We start from the raw sequence: 21,912 nt of genomic DNA, 5'->3' as shown, positions 1-21,912 counted from the left end.
TGCGTTTATTTATTCATATCTTTAAAAGAACTTATCAAGAATTTATTCTGTTAGGCACTTAGGATAAAAAGATAAATGGTATACAGTCTGTGTCATAGAGGGGTTAATAGTAGAATGAGGTTAAAACTGACTACAGATAATTTCAACCCTCCCTAAGTACTATTAGAGTGCAATTTAATCTATTACAACCAAAGGCATGTTTGTTATCTTCATTTTTATAGGTATTATCATGGTAATTAATAGTATATAGAAATTCCTGAAAAAATAAAAGCAGCTATTTTCCACATACATTGTAATTCATATATCTGTATAAATCCAGAAAACACATGGTAAATAATTACAGATTTCTAGAGTTCTTCCTAGGAGTAACTCAAATCCATATTGCTTTTATGACTATTTTATTCATAGTACTAACAACTTTGTAATTATTTTAATTCTTGCTGGATAATATCAGACCTATTATGCAGATGAGAAAACTGAGGCAGAAGAGTCAGTCTTACCTGATAATTCAGTGTCAGAGATGAAACTAGAACTTGAATTGCCTGACTGCACCTGTTGGTTTTCTTGGTGGATTCATCCAAAGACTTTTGTGTGGTTTCTAATGATAATATGAAGGGTTTTATGAAGTCACTGAGTAATATGAGATAGCCATTTACAAGAAGGGTTCACACCACACACACACACACACACACACACACACACACACACACACACACTGGATCACTTCCAACATCAGCTACTGAGCAGCTGTCACAATTCTCTTGAGTTAGATGGAGCCTTTTATCAAGTTATGAAAAGTCCCATATCTAATTACCAATCTCCAGCATCATCTTGAGCTTGGCTCTGCTCAACCAAATGATACACTCTTAATGCCAAAGCAAAGTGATTACATAAATAATTTAGTCTGGTCTTCTTTAATCCTATCCAGGAGAAGCTTATAGTGATCTTAATTAGTATTTCACTCACCCAGTTCAGCCCCGTAACAGTAATCTCCTATTGAATTCCTGACATTGGGAATGGAAGGGTGCAAGATCTTTAAACGATGTATTCCTAGTTTACATAAACCAATGATGTGAGTCAAGAAGTTAGTTTCAAAAGTATCAATGATGCTGGATGCAAACAAGACATTTCTGAGATGTCAAAGAAACCTAGAGGTGGTGGGGTAGAGGTGGGAAGTTTGGGGCACTACGATTTTAAAACTATGCTCTTTGGTACTTTTGATTGCTATAAAGCATTTTCAATTCAGCTTTTTGTTCCATTTCAAAGTATTTGTTTTCATTTTCCTTTTGAGCTACTAAATATCTTCATGAGCAATTTTTGGTTTGTTTTCATACACAGTACTATGAAATAAGAATTGTTTTTAACACTTTTGATGTACCATGTTTCCTTTTTGATAACGGGCAACAGAAAAATGAACATAACTATCATTACTTTAGATCATTGCTTTGTAAGAGATGAAACAAAAACTCTCTTGCGTAGGTTTTGATTGTGTGTGAGGGAGAGAGAGAAAGGTCACTTTACATAATTAGGTCCAGCTGGTTCAGACTACACCTAAAATATAAGTTCATTGGAAAGTTAAAATTATATCTCTGGGACAGTGAACCAAAAATTAACATGAAGTCTTTTCTCAACTATACCCAATTGTATTATTTTGTGCTCCTATAAGTGTTCATTTCCTTGTCCATCTATCCACAAATAAGTATCACTCAAAGTCAAAAAATGTTTCCTTTCCTCCAGGAGATATATGTAAAGTTCAGGAACCACTGTGGTGAAGAGAAATTATGCACAGGTGCTTCTTATAGAAAAAAAGGGGTGGGGAGTCGAAAGCAAAGGAACGTTAGAATGTTTTAGCAACAACTCAAGCTGAATTTTGAAGGTCAGGTAGGAATGAAAGTAAAAGGGCTAAGTTGATGGATTTGCAAAATTATTGAGGGATGAAGTAATTTTATTCTTTTGGGGACTCTTTAGAGCGACTAGAAATAAGTAAATGTCAGACCTACGTGCTATGGTCAAGCTTGAATTTTACTCTGTAAACTAAGAGCCACTGAGAAATTTCAAGCAGAAAAAAATGATGAGGCTTGACTTTTAATAAGATCACTTAGGTAATCCTGTGGAAGAGTCATTGGAGGAGGCATGGACAACTAAAATAGGAGCCTACTGCAATTATCAGTCTGACCTAAGGCAGTCAAGAGGGCAGGAAGTGGACAATTTACAACCTTGCTACACAGTGTCCTCCCTCAGCAGCATAAACCTTGACTGAGAACCTGTCTGAAATAGAGAAATCTTGTGCCATACCTCTTACCTTCTGAATTAGTATTTTAATCTGAAGATCTGGGAGGTACCACTCACAGAGATAAGGAACACAGTAAGGGCAGTTATTGGAGGAAAAGAAGTCACTGTCTTAGATGTGGTCAGGTTAAGGTGTTTATGGAACATCCAAGAAAGCTGATCCACAGCAGTTGGGTATTCGGGTCTGGAGGCTGGGTTGAAGTCTGGTTTGGAGATACAATTTACCATTTATCACCAAGTTTATATTTGAAGCCACAGTCCAACCCAAGTGTCCTGGGATTTGCCCAGGAAAAGTATATCATTAGTCAAGCAGAGGGCCCAGGAGGGAGCACTAAAACACACCATTATTTAAAGTCCCATACAGCAAAAGGTATCCACAAGAAACAGAAGGAACTTCCAGTGTAGGAAAACACAATGTGAGGAGTGGGAAGAAAGTTCCAAGTGGCAGGATGGTCAACATTCTCATTCCAGCAGAGGTCACATAAGAATTGGTAAGAGTCCATTGGATTTGGCAATCTTGATGTCAGAGTAAAGCTACAGGTGGAGATTATTTCCCAGTAAGTTCTTTCTTGACCTTAGTATGTGGGGATGCAATTTAGAGCTTCTGCTCTCAAAGTTCAGATGAGTAGAGTATGTGAGAGGAGCGTGGTATGAAGCCAGTTTGCAAATGTTCTCTCTTCCAATAGGATGGTAAATTCTTTGAGGAATAAGGAAGGCACATAAAGATGATTAAGACCCAGTCCCAACCCTCAGCATTTATAACAAATCAGAAATTAGACATCTGTAGTACAAGATGGGACATGTATTATAAAATATCATAGAGATTCAAAAGAGGAATACACCACATCCAGACAATAGAAGAGCCTGCTTACTTCTCTTCGGTTGTTAGCACAGATATATGCACATACTTAACATTTAAACTGTATTAATTGCTGACTTTTTCAACAAATCTGGCAAATTATTAATAAAGTCCCTTTTATTCGCAAATCCAAGGAAACTTCAAACTCATTCATGAGATATTTATTAAAATAACACATTTAGGGAAAAAAATCAATACAATGTATACATCATTACTGAAAACTGTATACCATCATACAAAAAAGGATTTTATTTTGGGAAATTGTTTCCTAATTTATGGCAAGTTTTACTTTCAGAAATAAAACCACAAAACGACACAATCTAATTCAATCTTAAAGGCTGGCATGCTGAGCAAGGAATGTTCTTATTCTTTGTAGGAGCTCCTTCTTTACACTGTCAGGTACCAGGGCTGAAATATAAAAATAAAATATAAGAGTAAGAAGATTCCAATTAATATATGTCAATTTGATATTTGATATCTTATTCTGAATTAATAATTTCATGAATAACCCACATGCTTCAATAAAGAAATAGGTAAAGATACCTGAAAAAGTATATCTGCAATTCATTATTTGAGTGAACTGTCCAATACCTAACTACACTGCACACCGATGAGAAAACATAAGAAAATTCTTTAAACTAGGAGTGGAAAAGGCTTTTTTTAAATACAGAGGTACAGCAGGTTAATAAATTTGGTTTAAATGCAACAGTGACAATTCAAGAAGTTGGTCAAAATCACCATAAACAAAGGCAAAAGACAAAAGTGGGAAAACACTTACAGAATTGGGCTGACCTCTCTACTATATAATTTCTCCAAATTGATAAGAAAAAGATCAGACTAAAAGAAAAACAAGCAAAAGAGATAAAGAAAAGGAGGAACACAGTTCTTGAATGCAGAAGGGGTTTAGTCTCATAGTTGAAATGTAAATTAAAACCACATTTAGATACCATGTTTTACCAATCATATTGGCTAAAAACCAAAGGTCGGTAGTATCCTGTGCTGGCAAGATTGAGGGAAAACTGGTGCTCTTGTATTAGCTGGTGGGGAATATAAATTGGTACCGCATTTTGGGGCAGCTAACTTGGCAATACTGTAGAAGTAAGTGCACATACTCTCTGACTCAGCAAAGATGCAAAAACTGTGACAGGGGTTACATTTATGGTATTTTTACTTTTTCAATGTTGAATCATGTGACTATTATCTATGCAGAGTATCAAACAAAAAATGAAAAACAAAAAAGCCCTGCTCTTTGAAATTTTCATTACTATTAAATGTCAATACACGAATCTACACTATCATTTTTCCTTTTGTGGCTACTAATAAATAAGGACAATCGGGAATGAACCAGAACTTCTAATGCTACTTGCTTGTATCTAAAGGAAACTAAAAACTTCAGGTACAGTTCAACATTTGTACAGTGAATTCCATAAATAAGTATGCAAGTTAAATAAGACACCTATTCCCCTTGACAAATTGTTTAATTTAAGCCTCTGAGAAACAAAGGCTACATAATTAAGATCACTAGAAATGAGATCAGTAGGTACATTAAACATACTTTAATAAAACTTATGGTGATGGAGACTAGATCAGTCTAGTTGCCTTGGAGTTAGGGATAAGGTGTGACCATAAAAGGATAGCTTGAGGGATAGGGGGTGGTAGTTACGTGAATCTACACATGTGTATAAAATTCATAGCACTGCACACTAAGAAAAAGTCAATTCTACTGTATCTTAAAAAAAGAAAATAAATATTTCTGTTATAAAAGAAGACTAAGAACATAAAAGAAAGGATTTATTTTGACTTCTCTGTTCTGTATTTGTTCATTTTCCAGCAGTGGAGTTATACGGGATTGAAATGTCCAGGATACAAGTGTTGAAAGAGAAGCAAAGGAAATTTCCATCCTGTATAACCAGCTCCTAAATGTTAATAGATTAAACATAAATTACAGACAGAAAATAGAAAAAGAAATTGGAGAAAATGATTTTAAAGTGTAAATTCGTGGGGAGAACAATACATACTGTTTCTTGTTTTGTTTTTCTTTTCCCTGAGACATGCTTGATGAAAAAGTCATGTTTTTTTTAGCTGTGAACAGGCCTACAGATGGCTGGAAAGGACGATGGGATTCTGTAGCTCTTTCCCAGCAGATAGTTCAGAGAATTAGTATTCTCTAGCAATAATTTTCAAACTCATTTACTTTTCACACTTAAATTCTTTTCACTATTTCTATGTGAAAAAACAGATAATGAATCATCTCATTTATCTGCTTACACTTAAAATGAACAGAAAAACCCCTTTCTCAAAATAAATGAAAATGACATAGCTGCATCTGAGGTAACAATGTAACTCCTAACTCAGTATTTATTACATATCACCAATGTTAATATATTTCCTCTCCTTCCTTTGCCTTCTGAAAGGAAATAAAGATGTTTGTAGTGTGAATTTTAAATACAGGTCACCCTGAATATGAAGTTTTGAAGCTGCCCAATTCTTTTTTTTATTTTTATTTTTATTTTAATTTTTTTTTTCAACGTTTATTTATTTTTGGGACAGAGAGAGACAGAGCATGAACGGGGGAGGGGCAGAGAGAGAGGGAGACACAGAATCGGAAACAGGCTCCAGGCTCTGAGCCATCAGCCCAGAGCCTGACACGGGGCTCGAACTCATGGACCGCGAGATCGCGACCTGGCTGAAGTCGGACGCTTAACCGACTGCGCCACCCAGGCGCCCCTGAAGCTGTCCAATTCTTAATTAGACAGTTAAGAAGACAGAACTTTTCTTTTTTAAATGTTTATTTATTTATTTATTTTTTTGAGAGAGACAGCGTTAAGTGAGGGAGGGCAGAGAGAGGGAGAGAGAGAATCCAAAGCAGGCTCCACGCTCAGCACGGAGCCCACAACCGTGAGATCATGACCTGAGCTGAAATTAAGAGTTGGATGCTCAACTCACTGAGTCACCCAGGTGCCCCAGAACTTTACTTATTTTTAAAAAGAAAAACAACAGCAGAGCATTCACTGTGGGGCTACAGTAAAACTTTGGATTACTGAAATCAGGCCATATCTAATAAAACTTATGAATCCTAGCTTCAGGTACTACTTGACCCTACAAAATCACATATTTTAAAAACTGTCTTAACAACCATTATGAACTTATGTTTCTATACTGTTTTAGAGTGCAAAAACATTTTATACTTCTCATCATATTTATTACTCAAGACTATGCTAGAGAGGTAGGTAGCAATTATCTTTCCCATTGAGGAAAGTTCAAGTACCCAAATAATTTTAGAAAGGGTATTTTTCCCTGTAAAAAGAAAGAAAAACTGAACCAGCAAGAGAGAAAAAAATCATGTCTTCACACGTTTCCGTCCACAAAATCTGTATTCCTTACCTCTGCCTTTTGGTGTGATTTCAGCCACCAAGTCATCAACAGTAACGTGTTCTAGTCCTTTTTCTTTAATTACCTCTTATGCAAAAGCAAAAAACAAATCATATCATTTAAAATCATTATCTGTAAGAAAGATTTTCATAGAGGAAGGGTTAAGATCATGTTTTTAGAGTGCAGACTGGTCTTTAAAAAAAAAGAGGACACTTCTTTTTTTCTTTTCTATTGAAGATTTAGTTCAACCTTAAACACATTAAGTATTCACCAGATCAAAATCGTAAAAACCTATTCATCTCTCAGCTAAATCACTTGTAACTTAACAAATATAACAGAATGAATTCGAACTGTAAAGTCAAATCTAAAATGTGTAAAAAGCTGGAAACTTAGAACTGTACAGATCTTATTTCACTATAATAGCAGTTCCTGAATGTATGGAGGGAGGTAAAAGCTATTATTTGAGTCTAACTTGTAATTTCATATCCCTAAATTAAACTATAGAACAACTCTTTTGTTCATTTCTCTTCTCTAGGCTAGGCCAAAAGAAGAAGAGGGAAAGGAGTTAACATTATTGGAACGCTATGTGCTGGGTGTTTTGCAGCATTTAATATTCACAACAATCTAATGGGCCAGGCATTTTTCCACTTCACAAGTGAGCCTACTGAGGCTTAAAGATTAAATACTCATCCAAACATAAGCTGAAGTCCAGCTGTATTCTCTTCCAGTGAAGGTCTGTATGACCTCAAAGTCTATGCCTTTACTAACTCACCACATTGCCTTCTTAGGATTAATGATATAAATAGTTTCTATTATCATTAATTGTAGAAACAATTGCAATATAATGGGAGTTCATTGAAAATATCCAGAATTGCATTATACCAAAGCTGACCCAGAAAAGGAGGCTCATCTCTTGACATGTATAATTTATCTAGTGGTATCCTCATCAACACCCAGTAACTTAACAAGCTTCCACCCCACATTTTAAAAAATTAGTGTAATTATCTAGGATTTTTGTAGGTAAATTCTTCAAAAAATAATATTGTTAAAGCCAGAGATGTAATTCCTATAAAGTCTGCCAATGATAGTGTTCAATTTGTTATAAAGTTAAAACATAGGAATAATTAATGTTTCACTTTGAGTAGGGACACTGAAAAAAGGCTGGATTCCATACTCTGATGAGAGAGAAAATCTTGCCTCACTTGGTTACAAAAAATACAAACAAAATTTCTAAAGTTTCAGGAATTACATCTACCAAAAGGAGACAAAAGGAGGAAATCATTACTACAAGATTCAATTTTCCGTATGTTTCAAATTATGCTCGGCACTCAGCAGATCTTAAAATACTGCCTATGATTTTTCTAGTGAACTCCAAACCAACAAGAACAATGGAATTAGTTTATTTTGTAAATGAAACTGATTACCTTTACAGTGTGCCTTCAACTGGTCCTTCCAGCCACATTCAATTAATTTAGCTCTCAGCAACTCTTTGAGGCTGTTGAAAAAGAAATATTTTGATATTAAACTACAACAATGCACAATATTTTAGATAGGATGTTTGAAGCAAAAGTTCAAACGTTCAAGTAAAAATTCCCTGCCTTCTAAACACAAAAACTTTAATTGTGGCCTAATCTTGGTTCTATTACTAATTTTTTGATCTTATGCAAATAATTTAGACTCTGGACCTCATTTTCATCATTATAAAGTTAAATGAAGTGGATGAGGGAGAAGTACTTCTCAAGAAACTCTACTCTCTGGCCTTCTCATACACTTTCTATTCCCCTCCACCAACAGGAATACTGTGAGTCTTGTACAATTTCTAGATAGTTTTAGTTGAACTCGAAGCAGGTGCACCTCAAAATCTTCAAAATCTATTCTTTGACTACAAACTCTTCTCCTTTAGCTCTCTTGCTTCCCCATATTTCTAACCTCAAAAACTTTCCCCTCATTTTTTTCCAACAAGCTTCCAAATTATATACTAAGTATGGTATTTCATTGATTCTAAGCCTGTTTCTCCCCCACATTCCAATAATTCAGTAATTGGTATGCCTGTCATAATTTAAAAAATTTTTTTTAATGTTTATTTATTTTTGAGACAGAGAGAGACAGAGCATGAACGGGGGAGGGTCAGAGAGAAAGGGAGACACACAGAATCCGAAACAGGCTCCAGGCTCTGAGCTGTCAGCACAGAGCCCGACGCGGGGCTTGAACTCAGGGACTGCGAGATCATGACCTGAGCCGAAGTCGGACGCTTAACCGACTGAGCCACCCAGGCGCCCTATGCCTGTCATAATTTAATTGGCAGAATTTTCTTTTTCCCTACAGGTTAAAAAAAATAATGGTGTGTATTACAACTAACTGCATCATGGGTATAATAAAATATTTCCTATCCTTTTGCCATACCCACTCTTACAAGTCTTCAATCTTTAACCTAAATCATGTCTCAGCTTCAACACGTCATGTCCCAAACCAAACCATTTCTCTTTCAATATTCCTAGACATCCCCTATGTGACAGTTCCATCTTGGTATTTAATTAGGTCTTCCTTTTTTTGTTTTTTTTGTTTTTTTTGTTTATTTATACTTGAGAGAGAGCGAGAGCATGCACACTTGAGCGGTGGAGGGGCAGAGACACACACTCAGAAGCAGGCTCCAGGCTTGAGCTGTCAGCACAGAGCCCAAAGCAGGGCTCACACCGCCGAGCCAAGCCGTGAGATCATGACCTGAGCTGAAGTTGGACGCTTAACAGAAGTTCCTCAGGCTTAACCTGAGCTGAAGTTGGACCTGAGCTGAAGTTGGACGCTTAACCTGAAGTTTCCTCAGGCTAGAAAACCTAGGAGCATCTTTCACTCAACTCTGTTAACACTATACGTATAATCCACAGGAGCAATTCCTACTGGTTCCAGTTTTAAATATACACTACAATCAAAATGTTTTCTTTACCATCTTTGCCATTACTCCCCTAGTCCAAGCCATCTTCTTCTCTTGGACTGGACCACTGCCAATGCCCCTAAACTTGTCCCCCTACTCCTTTGCTCATATACTTCACTCTCCTTCTTCTGCTCAAAATGGCTCAGTGCTTCCCAATTTCCTTAGACTAAAATTCCAAGTTTTTGTTAGGCTTACTAACCTAACTAGCCTAAATAACCCTCCATGATCTTCCCCCTCCCCAGGTCTCTCTTCTTCCTCTCACTCAATTTACTCAGGCTGATGAAATTCTATGTGCTCCTCAAAAAACCAGGCAAGCTCCTGTCTTAGATCCTTGGCTCCTGAAAGTCCTCCCCATTCACTCATATCCTTCTGATTTCTTACCAGTGAAGCCTTCTTTATTTTTTTGTCTCAAATACACAACCCATTATTCTCTGCTTTATTTTTCCTCTAGAACTTACCACCATCTACATAAAACAGATGTAGTGTCTGTCTCCTCCCATTAGAATGTAAGCTCCATGAAAGGACAGACTTTATTTTGTTCACTACTGTATCACCAGCACCTTAACAGGACATAGCATATGCTAGAAACTCAGTAACTTTAAGCTGCACGAATGAAGAGACAAATAAACAATAATAAATAATCCCCTTTACACATTACTGCCAATACTATCGTCTCAGTTCCCCAAGGCACCATTCTGGATGTCTTCTTCCTCATTTCTCATATTGAGGACTGCTGATTTTACTTTAAAAATTTTTAAGTTCTTGTTTCCATTTTTGCTGTTTTTCATTTTTAACCTGATATAACCTGCTAACACATTCTTCTATAATGTATCTCTAGCCCTTTAAGGCTATCCTCACATTGCCAGAATAGTATTCCTAAAGAGCAAATGTGATGTAGTCATCCCCTTTCTTAGAATCTTTTAACTTCTCCCCCCACCCAAGGATAAAGTCAGATGTTTTTGCAAACCCATCACCCATTTTCCTGCCCTTTCTTTGACACCACTCTCAGTGTAATAAATCTGTGCAGGGTTCCAGCAATGGAAATGAGACCCAGGCAAGGCTGATCATAACTGGCCTATGTACCTAAGTAAGATGGTAATCAAGCCAGGTACTTTGCTGGAACTACTAGGAGAAAGGTAGTCTGAGCCAGAGGGATGTGAATCCTGAACTGCTGATCTCTGCCACCTTGTGGGTAGTCTGCTTAAGAATAAAGCCAACACAGAGGAAAAGAGCTGAGAAAGAAAAAGAAAAACATATTCTTGGTAACAATTTTTGAGTGCTTGGACCCAGTGGAGCCTGAAGTAATTTCAAGCTCTTGACTTTTTAGTTAGATGAGCTTATATATTTCCACTGATTAAGCAAGTTTTTGAGTTCAGTTTCTACCATTTACAAATGAAAGAATTCTGACTTATACCAAATCTACTCCTCCTGTCTACTGTTCCAGCAATATCACTTTCATACTTTACCTGCCAGCTTTAATTTTACAGTTCCTCAGAACATTATTATGTTGTAACAAATCTCTGTGACTTTGCACATTCTGTTCCATGTTCCTTGAATGTCTTCTCTGCTTTACTGGCTGGAAGAACTGCTAATCTTTCTTCCAGAACTGAAATACCTGTTATACTACTCTAACTGATTACTTTAACCCCCAAGTACAGTTGAAAGATCTCTCCTCTTCCTTAAATATATTTCTCTTATGCAATTTTTCACCCTACTTCTGGAAGCCTTTCTTGATTCCTGAGCCTCTGCTTAGTACTTCTACACCTGTTCATTCTTCAAATATTTACCTGGTCTGTTATGTGCTAGGCATAATGCTGGGGATACAATGGTAGTTCTACTGTCAAGGAACTGAGAGTATACTGGAGGACACAAATAAGCAAAGCAGGTGGTTATAATACAATGTGATTAAATGCTAGGATAGAACAAGGCATCTTGGACTTAAGGGATTCCTGTAAGAGATGATATTTAAATTAAGACCTGAAAGATGAGCTAGAATTAAAGATCAGGGAAGAAGAATGTCTCAGAGAGTAAGAACAGCACAGCTGCTCTGAGATTAATAGTTTGGTAACTGAAACTGGTTCTATCATATTATCTCCCTATTAAAAACTGTAGTAATCTGGGTATATTTTCTTCTCTGTTAGATGATACATTCTTTGACAGTCATTTCTTGTTCATCTTTTTAGAGAACTCATTTTCGTTTAAGTCATACAATACTGAACAGACCTATTTTTTATGGATGTTAGGAATTGAAACTTTTGATAATCTCAATTTTCTGTAATTCCTTCCATTGACATCAGTTTGCTCCTTGATATTAGATTCTTACATTAAAATAACTGTAACTTAAAGATGTTAAATGTAATTTATTAACATAATCCATTGCTTACCGTTCTCTTTCTCCAGTTTCTATCAACTTTTGGTTAATCGCTGCTCTCATCTGCGCATCTTTGTTCATCTTGCTAACCTGAACATCAACATGTATTTTCAGATACAGAACACCCACAAAGCATTTTCTTCTAAATCCTCTAGGTAAGCATCCCATTTAACATTTAACATTCTATCAACTGAAGGAGTGATAAATTTCAACATTGTGTTAACAATGTCATTACTCTTAATATCGTTTACTGCATCCCAATAAGTCATACTGATTAACTCACAATTTTCTTTCCCCATATACCCTTTATTAATGAGTCCTTAGATAATAATAACTATTGTCACATTTATGAAACACTTATGTGCCCAGTACTGGGTTAACACATTGGGGCTTTTTTTTAACCTCATTTAATTCCCAAAACTTATTTTTTTATGTATGAATTATTAACATAATTTGTATTTTACAATTGAGAAAACTGAGGCACAAAGATAGAAAGTGGTGAAGGCAGGATTTGAACTCAGGTACTCTGACCTGAGAAGCCCCCAAACACTTTAACAGCACATCATAACTGACTGCTAATAATTTCTGCACTTTAACTGCATTCAAAATTTCTGGGAAGCCATGTAACCTAAATACCAATAAAAGATCAAGTACTGTTGGTGAAAAATAAAATTTCCAGATTAGGTTCTAAGTGCTTTACTTTTCACTAGGATGCACCCAGAAGTACAACTCTCAAACTAGCTCCAAGTATGTGTTTGTGTATGCTCTTCATCAAAGCTGAAAACAAATCTCGAACTAATTCCCAACACGGAAAATTCTCAATTTTCAGTTAAAAAAAAAAGGTAGAAGGAGGTTAGAATGTAAAAACTTGGAATACAGTAACATTACTGCACTTAATCTGTCACTAACTCGGGACCACTTTTGTTGTCTCCCATCTTCGCCTATGTGAAAACTCAGGCTGGCAATGAGTTTTGAGTTGGGAAAAAAAATTTTTTTTGAGTGGAACAGGAAAAAGGAGGGGTTGAGAAAGGACTTAGTAATGTTTGCTTATGTCGTTGGAGGCTAACATTTTCAAAATAACTCTAAGGTCTAGTCGGTACCATTCCTAGAATATTGAACTTGATCTCGCCTTGGCCCCTAAAATACGGATAGTGACCTTGGACAAGTCAATTCTTAAAGGCCTCAGTTTTCTCACTGGTAAAACAAGGGCGCTAGGGGAATCCCTCCCAGTTCAGACATTCTTTGGGAAAATAGAATAGGGCGGAGACAGCGGGAGAGGCGGGAGGGGAGGAGCCAGAAAACAAAGCGTGGACTGGCTTCAGGCCAACTCCGGTTGCACGCCCTGTCGGAGAGCCCTACAGGCCCGCGAGCGCGGGTCGGGGAAGCTAACGAAAGACAGCACATCGAAAGGAGCCTGGGCTGGGCCCGGGTCCCGGCCCTGAGGACCACGGGCATAGCTCACCACCATCACCGCGGGCGAGGGCCGTCCCTTCCCAGCGACGAAATGACCCTTGCGCTGACGACCGTTACCTACCACACTCTTCGGCTGCCCGGACTTAGACCCTCAGTAGCTCGGGCACCTAAGCACACAGAAAGCTAAAACACGCATTTCCGGGGCGGGGTCTCGCCACCCTGCCTATAAATGTGAGAATTTAACCAGCGCGGGCCGCCTCCTGGTAGCTCAGCCCTCTGGGTAAGAAAGTCCATACCCTGCAGTCGTGCGGGCGTTAAGTCTCCGAAAGACTACATAGCCCGGCATGCAACAGAGTCAACTTTCGCATGGACACTACATTTCCCAGACGGCGCCTCACACCGCAGTGTTTTCTGGGATGGGAACCACGCCGCCTGCGAGCCTCGGTGCTACGAGCGAAGCGCGGACCTTTCAACAAGAGCTTTATTAATTTTCACGCTGCGACCTAGGAAGGCTATGGAGGTGGCTGCTAATTGCTCTCTGCGCGTGAAGAGACCTCTGTTGGATCCCCGCTTCGAGGGTTACAAGCTCTCCCTCGAGCCGCTGCCCTGTTACCAGCTGGAGCTTGACGCAGGTGGGAAGCGGCGGCGACCCCCGGCACTCTCCCCACTTTCGGCTGCTGGCAGCCGGACCCTTTCCTCATTTTCTTCCTTTCTGTCTTGGGCAAGCAAGGCGACCGGGGCCTTCCGTATATCCCGTCGGGCTAGCGTGGACCGGGGATGGCCGCCTCTGGAGAGGGAAGCCCATCCCGGAACCCAGTGGGAGTCTCCTTCGCCTGGCTCGGCCCGAGTTCCAGGGTCCGTCACGCAACTGCTGCCTGGCCTCTGGGCGCTTGTCCGTCCCTGGCCTGGGCCCCGCTTTCGCTCTCTAGCATCCTCGGTAACCGTGTGCGTTGAGAAGCCACACCTTGGAGGACCTCCCAGATGGCGGAGATTCATTTCTTAGAAAGAAACTCCATTGCAATTCAGAGGATTTTCAGTTGCATAGGTGCTGTCAGTCTAAGGACACTATCTTAGAGAATATCTCTAGGAAATTTTGAGGAAACGTTGATTTAGTACCTACACTTCTATTTGTGTGTATTTGAGGCTGACCAAAATATTCATCCTTGTTCTTAGAACGTAATGAATGGTATTTTCGTTAAAGATAAAGGGCCCAGAGATTTGCATTTTTAACACACCTCTACTGATTCTGATGCGTGTTGAGTGCATCACACTTTGAGAAATACTGATCTAGACTTAATAAATTTTATCAGATAAGTGTTTATTAATTGATTTATAAAATTCAGAAACCTCTATCAAGACCTTGTTTTATGTTACCTGCTGATATTATCAAGATAAATGAGGTACAGTCTGTAACATAAAAGTGCAGTTGGGTACTTGGGAAGAAAAATATAAACAGGTAAATTTAGAGCAGTCTGATAAGGCAGTGATCTGGTTATGTACAGAACACAATGTTAGTACTTAAGTATCTTTCCAAACCAGCCTGGAGATCTGGGAAAGCTTCCTGGAGAAGTTGGTATCTAAGTTGAGTTTTTAAGAATAGGTAAGAGTTGACTCAGGTAAGATAAAATGAGCTTGGTTTTTCTTTTCATTCCCTTCCTTTCCTTCTCCCACCCTGTGTCAGTAAATGGTACCATCATGTTTAATTTATGCATGAAAAGGCCACCCAAAACTCAGTGCTCAAAAGAGTAAGCAGTTATTGTTGCTCACAGGTCTGTAAGTTAGGTAGGTGGTTCTTCTAGTCGTGGCTTGGGCTTATTCCTGCATTTTTGTTCAGCTATGCATCTGCTTTGTCGCTCTGCTCTTGGCTGGACTTCCTCATATGTTTGGGGGTTCTCTGGCTATAGATTGGTGTAGGATTATTTCAGATGGCTTCTACCTAGTTAGGTTTTCTCCATGTGGTCTCATTCTTTAGCAGGCTTTTTACTCCAAGAGAAAACCAGCAGTGCACAGGCACTTTTATAAGCTGCTGCCAGGAAGAAGTTTGCTCTTGTCCCATTGGTCAAAGCAAGTCATATCATCAAGCCTTAAAATCAGTATAGCAAACTCATAGCAAAGACAGAGAGGCATAAAAAATTGGAACTATTAGTGCAAGTCTACATAATTGCTTATATTGGAGTCATGAAGTATTTCTTTTATCCCCTTGTTCAGTCTGTCAGCAAGTACAGTCAGCTCAAGATTTGACTTCTTGCCTCCACCCTTGTCCAAATCAGTTATTTTTTACCTTAACTATAGTAGCTTATTGACTAGCTTTCCTGCCATTTCATTCTCCTTCATTCCATTCTCTGTAAAGCAGTATTATCATAGTTTTTAATTCTATATTTATTTGATATCTTTTTCCTCCACTAGACTGTGACTCCATGAAGATAATGTTTCTCTTTTCTTCACTACTGTATCCCTCACGCTTAAGATTATAGGTACTCAATAAATTGAATGAGTGAGGAAAAGAAGTTGTTATTGAGGTCACTCCATTCCTGAGAAAGCGTGAGTAAAAAAGGGAAAGAGTAATTGGGTTTGGTGTAGGACACTGCTGCAGTCCTGTATTGCTGGAGGAAAAAATCTGGGGAATGAGAGATGAGTTAGAAAGATAGATGAGGGCACTGTTGGTTTTGTGGACTTTGCACCTCTGGTGTGTCTAAGTCAGTATTTCTTTTCATGGGCTTTTACAATTAAAAATAAAGTTCAGGGGGCGTCTGGGTGGCTCAGTCAGTTTAGCGTCCAACTTCAGCTCAGGTCATGATCTCACGGTACCTGAGTTTGGGCCCCACGTCGGGCTCTGTGCTGACAGCTCAGGGCCTGGAGCCTGCTTCGGATTCTGTGTCTCCCTCTCTCTCTGCCCGTCCCCTGCTCACACTCTGTCTCTCTCTCTCTCTCTCAGAAATGAATGAAGATTAAAAAAAAATAGATAAAAATAAAGTTCAGCTGTCAAAGGTTTGTCAACTTTTTAATTTGCTAAGTGGAGATGTTTCTTTTGTTTGTTTCAAGTGTTTATTTAAATTCTAGTGTAATATTGGTTTCAGGAGTAGAATTTAGTGATTCATCACTTACATGTCACCCAGTGTTCATCACAAGTGCCCTCCTCAATACCCATCATCCATCTAGCCCATCCCTCCCATCCACCCCCCCCACCCCAATCAACCCTTAGTTTGTTCTCTATAGTTAAAAATCTCTTATGGTTTGCCCCCCTCTTTTCCCCCCTCTTCCCATGTTATCTGTTTTGTTTCTTAAATTCCACATATGAGTGAAATGGTATGGTATTTGTCTTCCTCTGACTGACTTGTTTAGCTTAGCATAATACATCCTAAGTGGAGATGTTTCTTAAACACGGTGATGTCCTCACCCATTCTTTCATAAGTAAAAGGATATTTGAACATCAAAAAAACAGGAAGCAAACTCTCACAATAGTCCTCTAAATTGAATACATTAACTTTATTAACGAGTTCCTAAGTTGTCATTGTTTTTTCCTTTTTTCACCATTTTTGGTATTGGAATCTGTGTTTGGGATGCACAATTGGAGGTGGTGATGAGCTGCCATTTAGGGTTTTAAGAATAGAAAGCAGATAGATTTAGAGATTGAGTGGTTTACTCTTAGCATCTGTGGAGGCTGGGGGCTCCTGGGTTGCTCAGTCAGTTAAGCATCTGACTTTGGCTCAGGTCATGATTGCGTAGTTCGTGGGTTCGAGCCTCGTGTCGGGCTCTGCTGACAGCTTAGAGCCTGGAGCCTGCTTCTGATTCTGTGTCTCCCTCTCTGTCTGCTCCTTTCCTGCTTGTGCTGTGTCTCTCTCTGTTTCTCAAAAAATAAAATAAAATGTTTAAAAACAAAAAAAAAGAGGATCTGTGGCAGCTGAATTTGGGAGATTGGAGGAATAGAGGCAGGGAGACCAGTTTGGAGGCTTTTGCCATAGTTTATGTGAGGGGCTTGCATTAAGAATTACTACCTGATGGGGTACCTGCATGGCTCAGTGTGTTAAACATCCAACTTCTGCTCAGATCATGATCTCATGGTTTGTGGATTTGAGCCCCACATCGGGCTCTGTGCTGGAGCCTGCTTCAGATTCTGTGTCTCCCTGTTTCTCTGCTCCTGCCCCACTTATGCTCTGTATCTGTCTCTCTCTCAAAAAAAAAAAAATGAATAAATATTTAAAAATAAAAAAGAATTACTACCTGAGAATGATGATGAAGAGGTTAATTCTTTTATTTTTATTTATTTATTTTTTTAAGTTTATTTATTTTGAGAGGGACAGAGATAGCGTGAGTGGGGGAGGGGCACAGAGAGAGAGAGAGAACGAGAGAAAGAGAGAGAGAGAGAGGGAGAGAGAGAGGCAGAGAATCCCAAGCAGGCTCTGCACTGTCAGCACAGAGCCTGCGTGGGGCTCAAACCCATGAAACCTTGAGAGTCGAACCTGAGCCAAAATGATGAGTCGGATGCTTAACCAACTGAGCCACCCAGGTGCCCTGAGATTAGTTTGTTTAAAAATTGTCATTTCTGGAGATGGTGAGGTATGATTGAGGAGCTTCTCTTGGCAACTTGATTTCTTTTATACTACCCAAGGAGTTTACATTATTTCAGCAAAAACATTAGTGGACAGTGTGTGAAGCTTTGCATTTAGAATGTGAGGTTGAAGATGTGCTCTCATCTTGAGGAGTTTTAGTACTGGCTCATTTTTATTCTCTTATTTTAAATAATACTAGCAAATTGTTCTAAAGTTCCCTTTGCTATATAAACAGTACAACTGTCAGTTTGTGTTTTTCTTTTTCTTCCCAAATTTTATTTATTTTGAAAGAGAGAGAGAGCATGAGCAGGGCAGGGGCAGAGAGAGAGAGAGAGAGAGAGAGAGAGAGAGAGAGAATGAATCGGAAGCAGGCTCCATGCTGTCAGCACAGAGCCAAACACAGGCTTGATGAGATGAACCCATGAGATCATGGCCTGAGCTGAGATCAAGAGTCGGGCACTTAAGTGACTGAGCCACCCAGGCGTTCCAGTTTGTTTTTCTATGCTAAAGAACAAGCAAAAAGTTTTATAAAGTTTGTTTGTTTGTTTATTTATTTATTTATTTATTTATTTATGTATTTATTTATTTATTTGAGAGAGAGCATGAGTGGGGGGAGGGAGAGAGAGAATCCCAAGCAAGCTCTGCGATGCCAGCACAGAGCCCAACTTGGGGCTTGAACTCATGAAACGGTGAGATCACGACCTAAGCTGAAACCAAGAGTCGGATGCTTAACCGACTGACCACCCAGACACCCCTCTCGGCATCTATTTTGTACAGATCTTCCTCTACTTAAAATGGGCACTTCCTGTGCCCTTCTGTTACTAGCACTCTGTTCCTCCACATACCCCTTCAGTCCCTAAGCAACTGCTACTAGTTCTCTGTTACTATAAATTAGTGTGCATTTTCTAGAGTTTTATATGCATGGAATTACACAGTATATATTTTTTGTCTTGTTTCTTTTACTCAGCATAATTACTTTTACCTCGTGCCTGCATAAGAGAAGGATATTGAAATCTCTGACTACGATTGTAGATTTTTCTTTTTTCTTGCAGTTCTGTTCATTTTTACTTCATATATTTTGAAGCTCTGTTATGTTGCATAAACGCTATTGATTATTATGTCCTCACTCCAGCTCTTTTGCTAAATATTACCATAATGTGTGTATTTGTTTCCACCTTTTAACTTTTAACCTTTTGTGTTTTAGTATCTAACATGTATTTCTTACTGGCAGAAATAGTTGAGTCTTGTTTCTTTATTCAACCTGACAATCTCTACCTTTTCGTTATGCTGTTTATATTTGATGTGATTATTGATTTTTTTTAGTTTGATCTTTCATCTTGCTAGTGGTATTCTGTTTGTATTATCTACTCTGGGAAAATGGAATTTTCCTTTTTTTTTTTTTTTTCATTTTGTCCATTTCCATTTTTCTTCCTTCTTTTGGATTGAGTATTTTCTTTTTTTTTTTTCTAAAATTTTTAAAATGTTTATTTCTTTTTGAGAGAGAGACAGAACACAAGCAGGGGAGGTGCAGAGAGAGAGAGACACACACACAGAATCGGAAGCAGGCTCCAGGTTCTGAGCTGTCAGCACAGAGCTGGATGCAGGGCTTGAACTCACCAGCTGTGAGATCATGAGCTGAGCCCAAGTCAGACACTTAACTGACTGAGCCACCCAGGTGCCCCTGGGTTGAGTATTTTCTTAAGAATTCATTGTTATCACGTTTCTTGGTTTACTAGCTATCGCTCTTTGTATTTTACTAGTTGCTTTAGAGTTAATGGTATACATCTTTAAAGATTTTTTTTAATGTTTATTTATTTTTGAGAGATAGAGTGCAAGTCAGGGAGGAGCAAAGAGAAAGAGAGAGAGAGAGTCTCAAGCAGGCTCTGTGCTGCCAGTGCAGAGCCCAATGTGGGGCTCAAACTCATGAGTCATGAGATCAACACCTGAGTGGAAACCAAGAGTCAGATGCTTAACTGACTAAGCCATCCAGGTGCCCCAATATAATACATCTTTAATTTACTGCATGGTATATTCAAATGATGTTACACTTTGCTCATAATATAAGACCCTAAAATAGTATACTTCTGTTTCTTTCCCCCTGGCCTTTATGCTATTGAATTTGTATTTTCAAAAGACATTTTGCCATGTGTAGGATTCTAGGTTTATACCTTTTCTTCTTTCAGTACATTTGACCCTTGAATAATGTAGGTTTGAAATATGCAGGTCCATTTATATGTGGATTTTTTTCAGTAAATATAGTGGAGGACTGTAACTGTGTTTTCCTTATGATTTTCTTAATAGTATTTTGTTTTTTTCTAGCTTATTTTAAGACCATAGTATATACTGCATATACAGAATATGTGTTAACTGTGCTATTGGTAAGATTTCTGGTCAACAGAAGGCTATTAGTAGTTAAGTTTACGGGGAGTCAAAAAGTTATATGTGGATTTTCGAGGTGCTAGGGTCAGTGCCCCTTACCCGTGTCATTCAAAAGTCAAATGTACTTTAAAGATATTGCCCCACTCTCTTCTAGCTTTTATTGGTTCTGATGAGAAAGCTGGTGTTTTTCCATCTTTATTCTTTTATGTATGACATGTGTTTTTTCTCTTTTGCATTGCTTTTGAGCAGTTTGATTACATTACCTTGCTGTGGTTTTTTTTTTCTTCATGTGCTTTTGAGTTTGTTGGTCTGTCTAGATCCGTGGGTTTATAGTTTTCAAGTTTATAAAATGTCCAGCCATTATTTTTTTTTCAGTTTTTTTCTTCCTCTTCTTTATTTTAAGGAATCCAGTTGCCCATTTGTATCTTTTATTTTTATTTTTTTGAAATTTATTTTTGAGAGAGAGAACACAGGGAAGGGGCATAGAGGGGGGAGAGAGAGAATCTCAAGCAAGCTCTGGGCTAACAGCCCAGAGCCTGACACAGGGCTTGATCCCATGAACTGTGACATCCTGACTGAGCTGAGATTGAGAGTCAGACGTTTAACCGACAAAGCCACCCACGCACCCCCAGTTGCCCATTTTTAGATTGCTGGAAATTGACCCCAGGTTATCAGTGCTCTTGATTTTTGTGTGTTTTTTGCATTCTTTTTTTTTCCCTCTACTTTATTTTGGATAATTTCTATTTTCATGCCTTTAGCTTCACTGTTGTTTTGCAGTGTCTGATTTGTTGTTATTCCCATCATGTGTATTTTTCATCATAGATGTTGTAGTTTTCATCTTTTACATTTTTCACATCTGTTTTTAATGTATGGAATGTACATTTTACATCTTTTTTGTCTTTGTTGTTTTGGACAATGGAATGTACTTTAATATAATAACTCAGTGTTCTATTCTGCTAATTATAACTTATGTATCAGTTATGTTGAGCTTCTGTTGATTGATTATTCTCTTCATTGTGTTTTTTTTTTTTTTTTCCTCTTTGCCGAGTAACATTTGGACACTAGAAATTGTGAATTTTACCTTGTTGGCTGGAGAATAGATTTATATTCTTCTAAATCTTCTTGAACTTGATTCTGGGTTACAGTTGAGTTACTGGAAACATTAATTTCATTTAGTCTTTTTAATGATTTGTTACACTGGTCTGGAGCAATGCTCAGTCAAGGGCTAATTATTCCCCACTACTGAGACAGTACTTTTCTGTGTGTTCTACCCATTATCCCGTGAATTAGATGTTTTTTCCATTCTACCTGTTGGTAACAGTCACAGTTCCGAGCCTTGTGTGAGTGCCCAAAACTTCTCTCTAATTCTAGAAGAGGTAGAAGAGAATGGAATAATAAGCAACCATGTGAGAATTAACCTTGGACAGAAGAAGAGAAACAGGAAAATCACACTTCTCTTTCTTCATATGTACCATATAACAAGTATGGTACTTGTTTAGAATACCATTTACATGTTTGAAACTTTTTTTTTTTAACGTTTATTTATTTTTGAGACAGAGAGAGACAGAGCATGAACAGGGGAGGGGCAGAGAGAGGGAGACACAGAATCTGAAACAGGCTCCAGGCTCTGAGCCATCAGCCCAGAGCCTGACGCGGGGCTCAAACCCACGGACCGTGAGATCATGACCTGAGCCGAAGTCGGACGCTTAACCGACTGAGCCACCCAGGCGCCCCACCATTTACATGTTTA

At 38.4% G+C, this 21,912-nt stretch overlaps 2 protein-coding genes across 3 annotated transcripts in view; one reads left to right on the top strand and one right to left on the bottom strand.

Moving 5' to 3' along the window:
* Window positions 1-2,411: 2,411 nt before the first annotated feature.
* Window positions 2,412-13,488, bottom strand: ENY2 (ENY2 transcription and export complex 2 subunit). 2 transcript variants are annotated; one of them, XM_004000061.6, is made up of 5 exons: window positions 13,355-13,488; window positions 11,834-11,910; window positions 7,945-8,015; window positions 6,533-6,607; window positions 2,412-3,556 (listed from the first exon to the last, which is right to left on the bottom strand). In XM_004000061.6, exons 2-5 carry the CDS (start codon window positions 11,899-11,901, stop codon window positions 3,480-3,482), a joined length of 291 nt encoding a protein of 96 aa, XP_004000110.1. In that variant the 5' UTR covers window positions 11,902-11,910; window positions 13,355-13,488; the 3' UTR covers window positions 2,412-3,479. The 2 variants fall into 2 exon arrangements, with proteins under 2 accessions (XP_004000110.1, XP_004000109.1); XM_004000060.6 differs by having other exon boundaries at window positions 13,283-13,429.
* Window positions 13,489-13,609: 121 nt separating this feature from the next.
* The window catches only part of NUDCD1 (NudC domain containing 1), a 77,809-nt gene continuing 69,506 nt past the window's right edge, over window positions 13,610-21,912 (top strand). The window contains exon 1 of the mRNA XM_011291445.4: window positions 13,610-13,865. Within this exon, the coding sequence (XP_011289747.2) occupies window positions 13,748-13,865 (118 nt within the window). The 5' untranslated portion in view covers window positions 13,610-13,747. The remainder of the gene's footprint in view (window positions 13,866-21,912) is intronic.

This window comes from Felis catus, chromosome F2 (assembly GCF_018350175.1).
Source record: "Felis catus isolate Fca126 chromosome F2, F.catus_Fca126_mat1.0, whole genome shotgun sequence".
In the NCBI taxonomy this organism is placed as follows: domain Eukaryota; kingdom Metazoa; phylum Chordata; class Mammalia; order Carnivora; family Felidae; genus Felis; species Felis catus.
This window is presented reverse-complemented; position numbering and strand designations above follow the sequence as displayed.

What these genes read in the sequence shown, in the direction of transcription:
- ENY2 (XM_004000060.6), bottom strand. An exon ending in GAAACTGGAGAAAGAGAACG is followed by an intron (nt 8,016 to 11,833) that starts GTAAGCAATGGA and finishes CTTTTTCAACAG; the next exon opens with CCTCAAAGAGTTGCTGAGAG. An exon ending in AATCACACCAAAAGGCAGAG is followed by an intron (nt 3,557 to 6,532) that starts GTAAGGAATACA and finishes TTTATATTTCAG; the next exon opens with CCCTGGTACCTGACAGTGTA.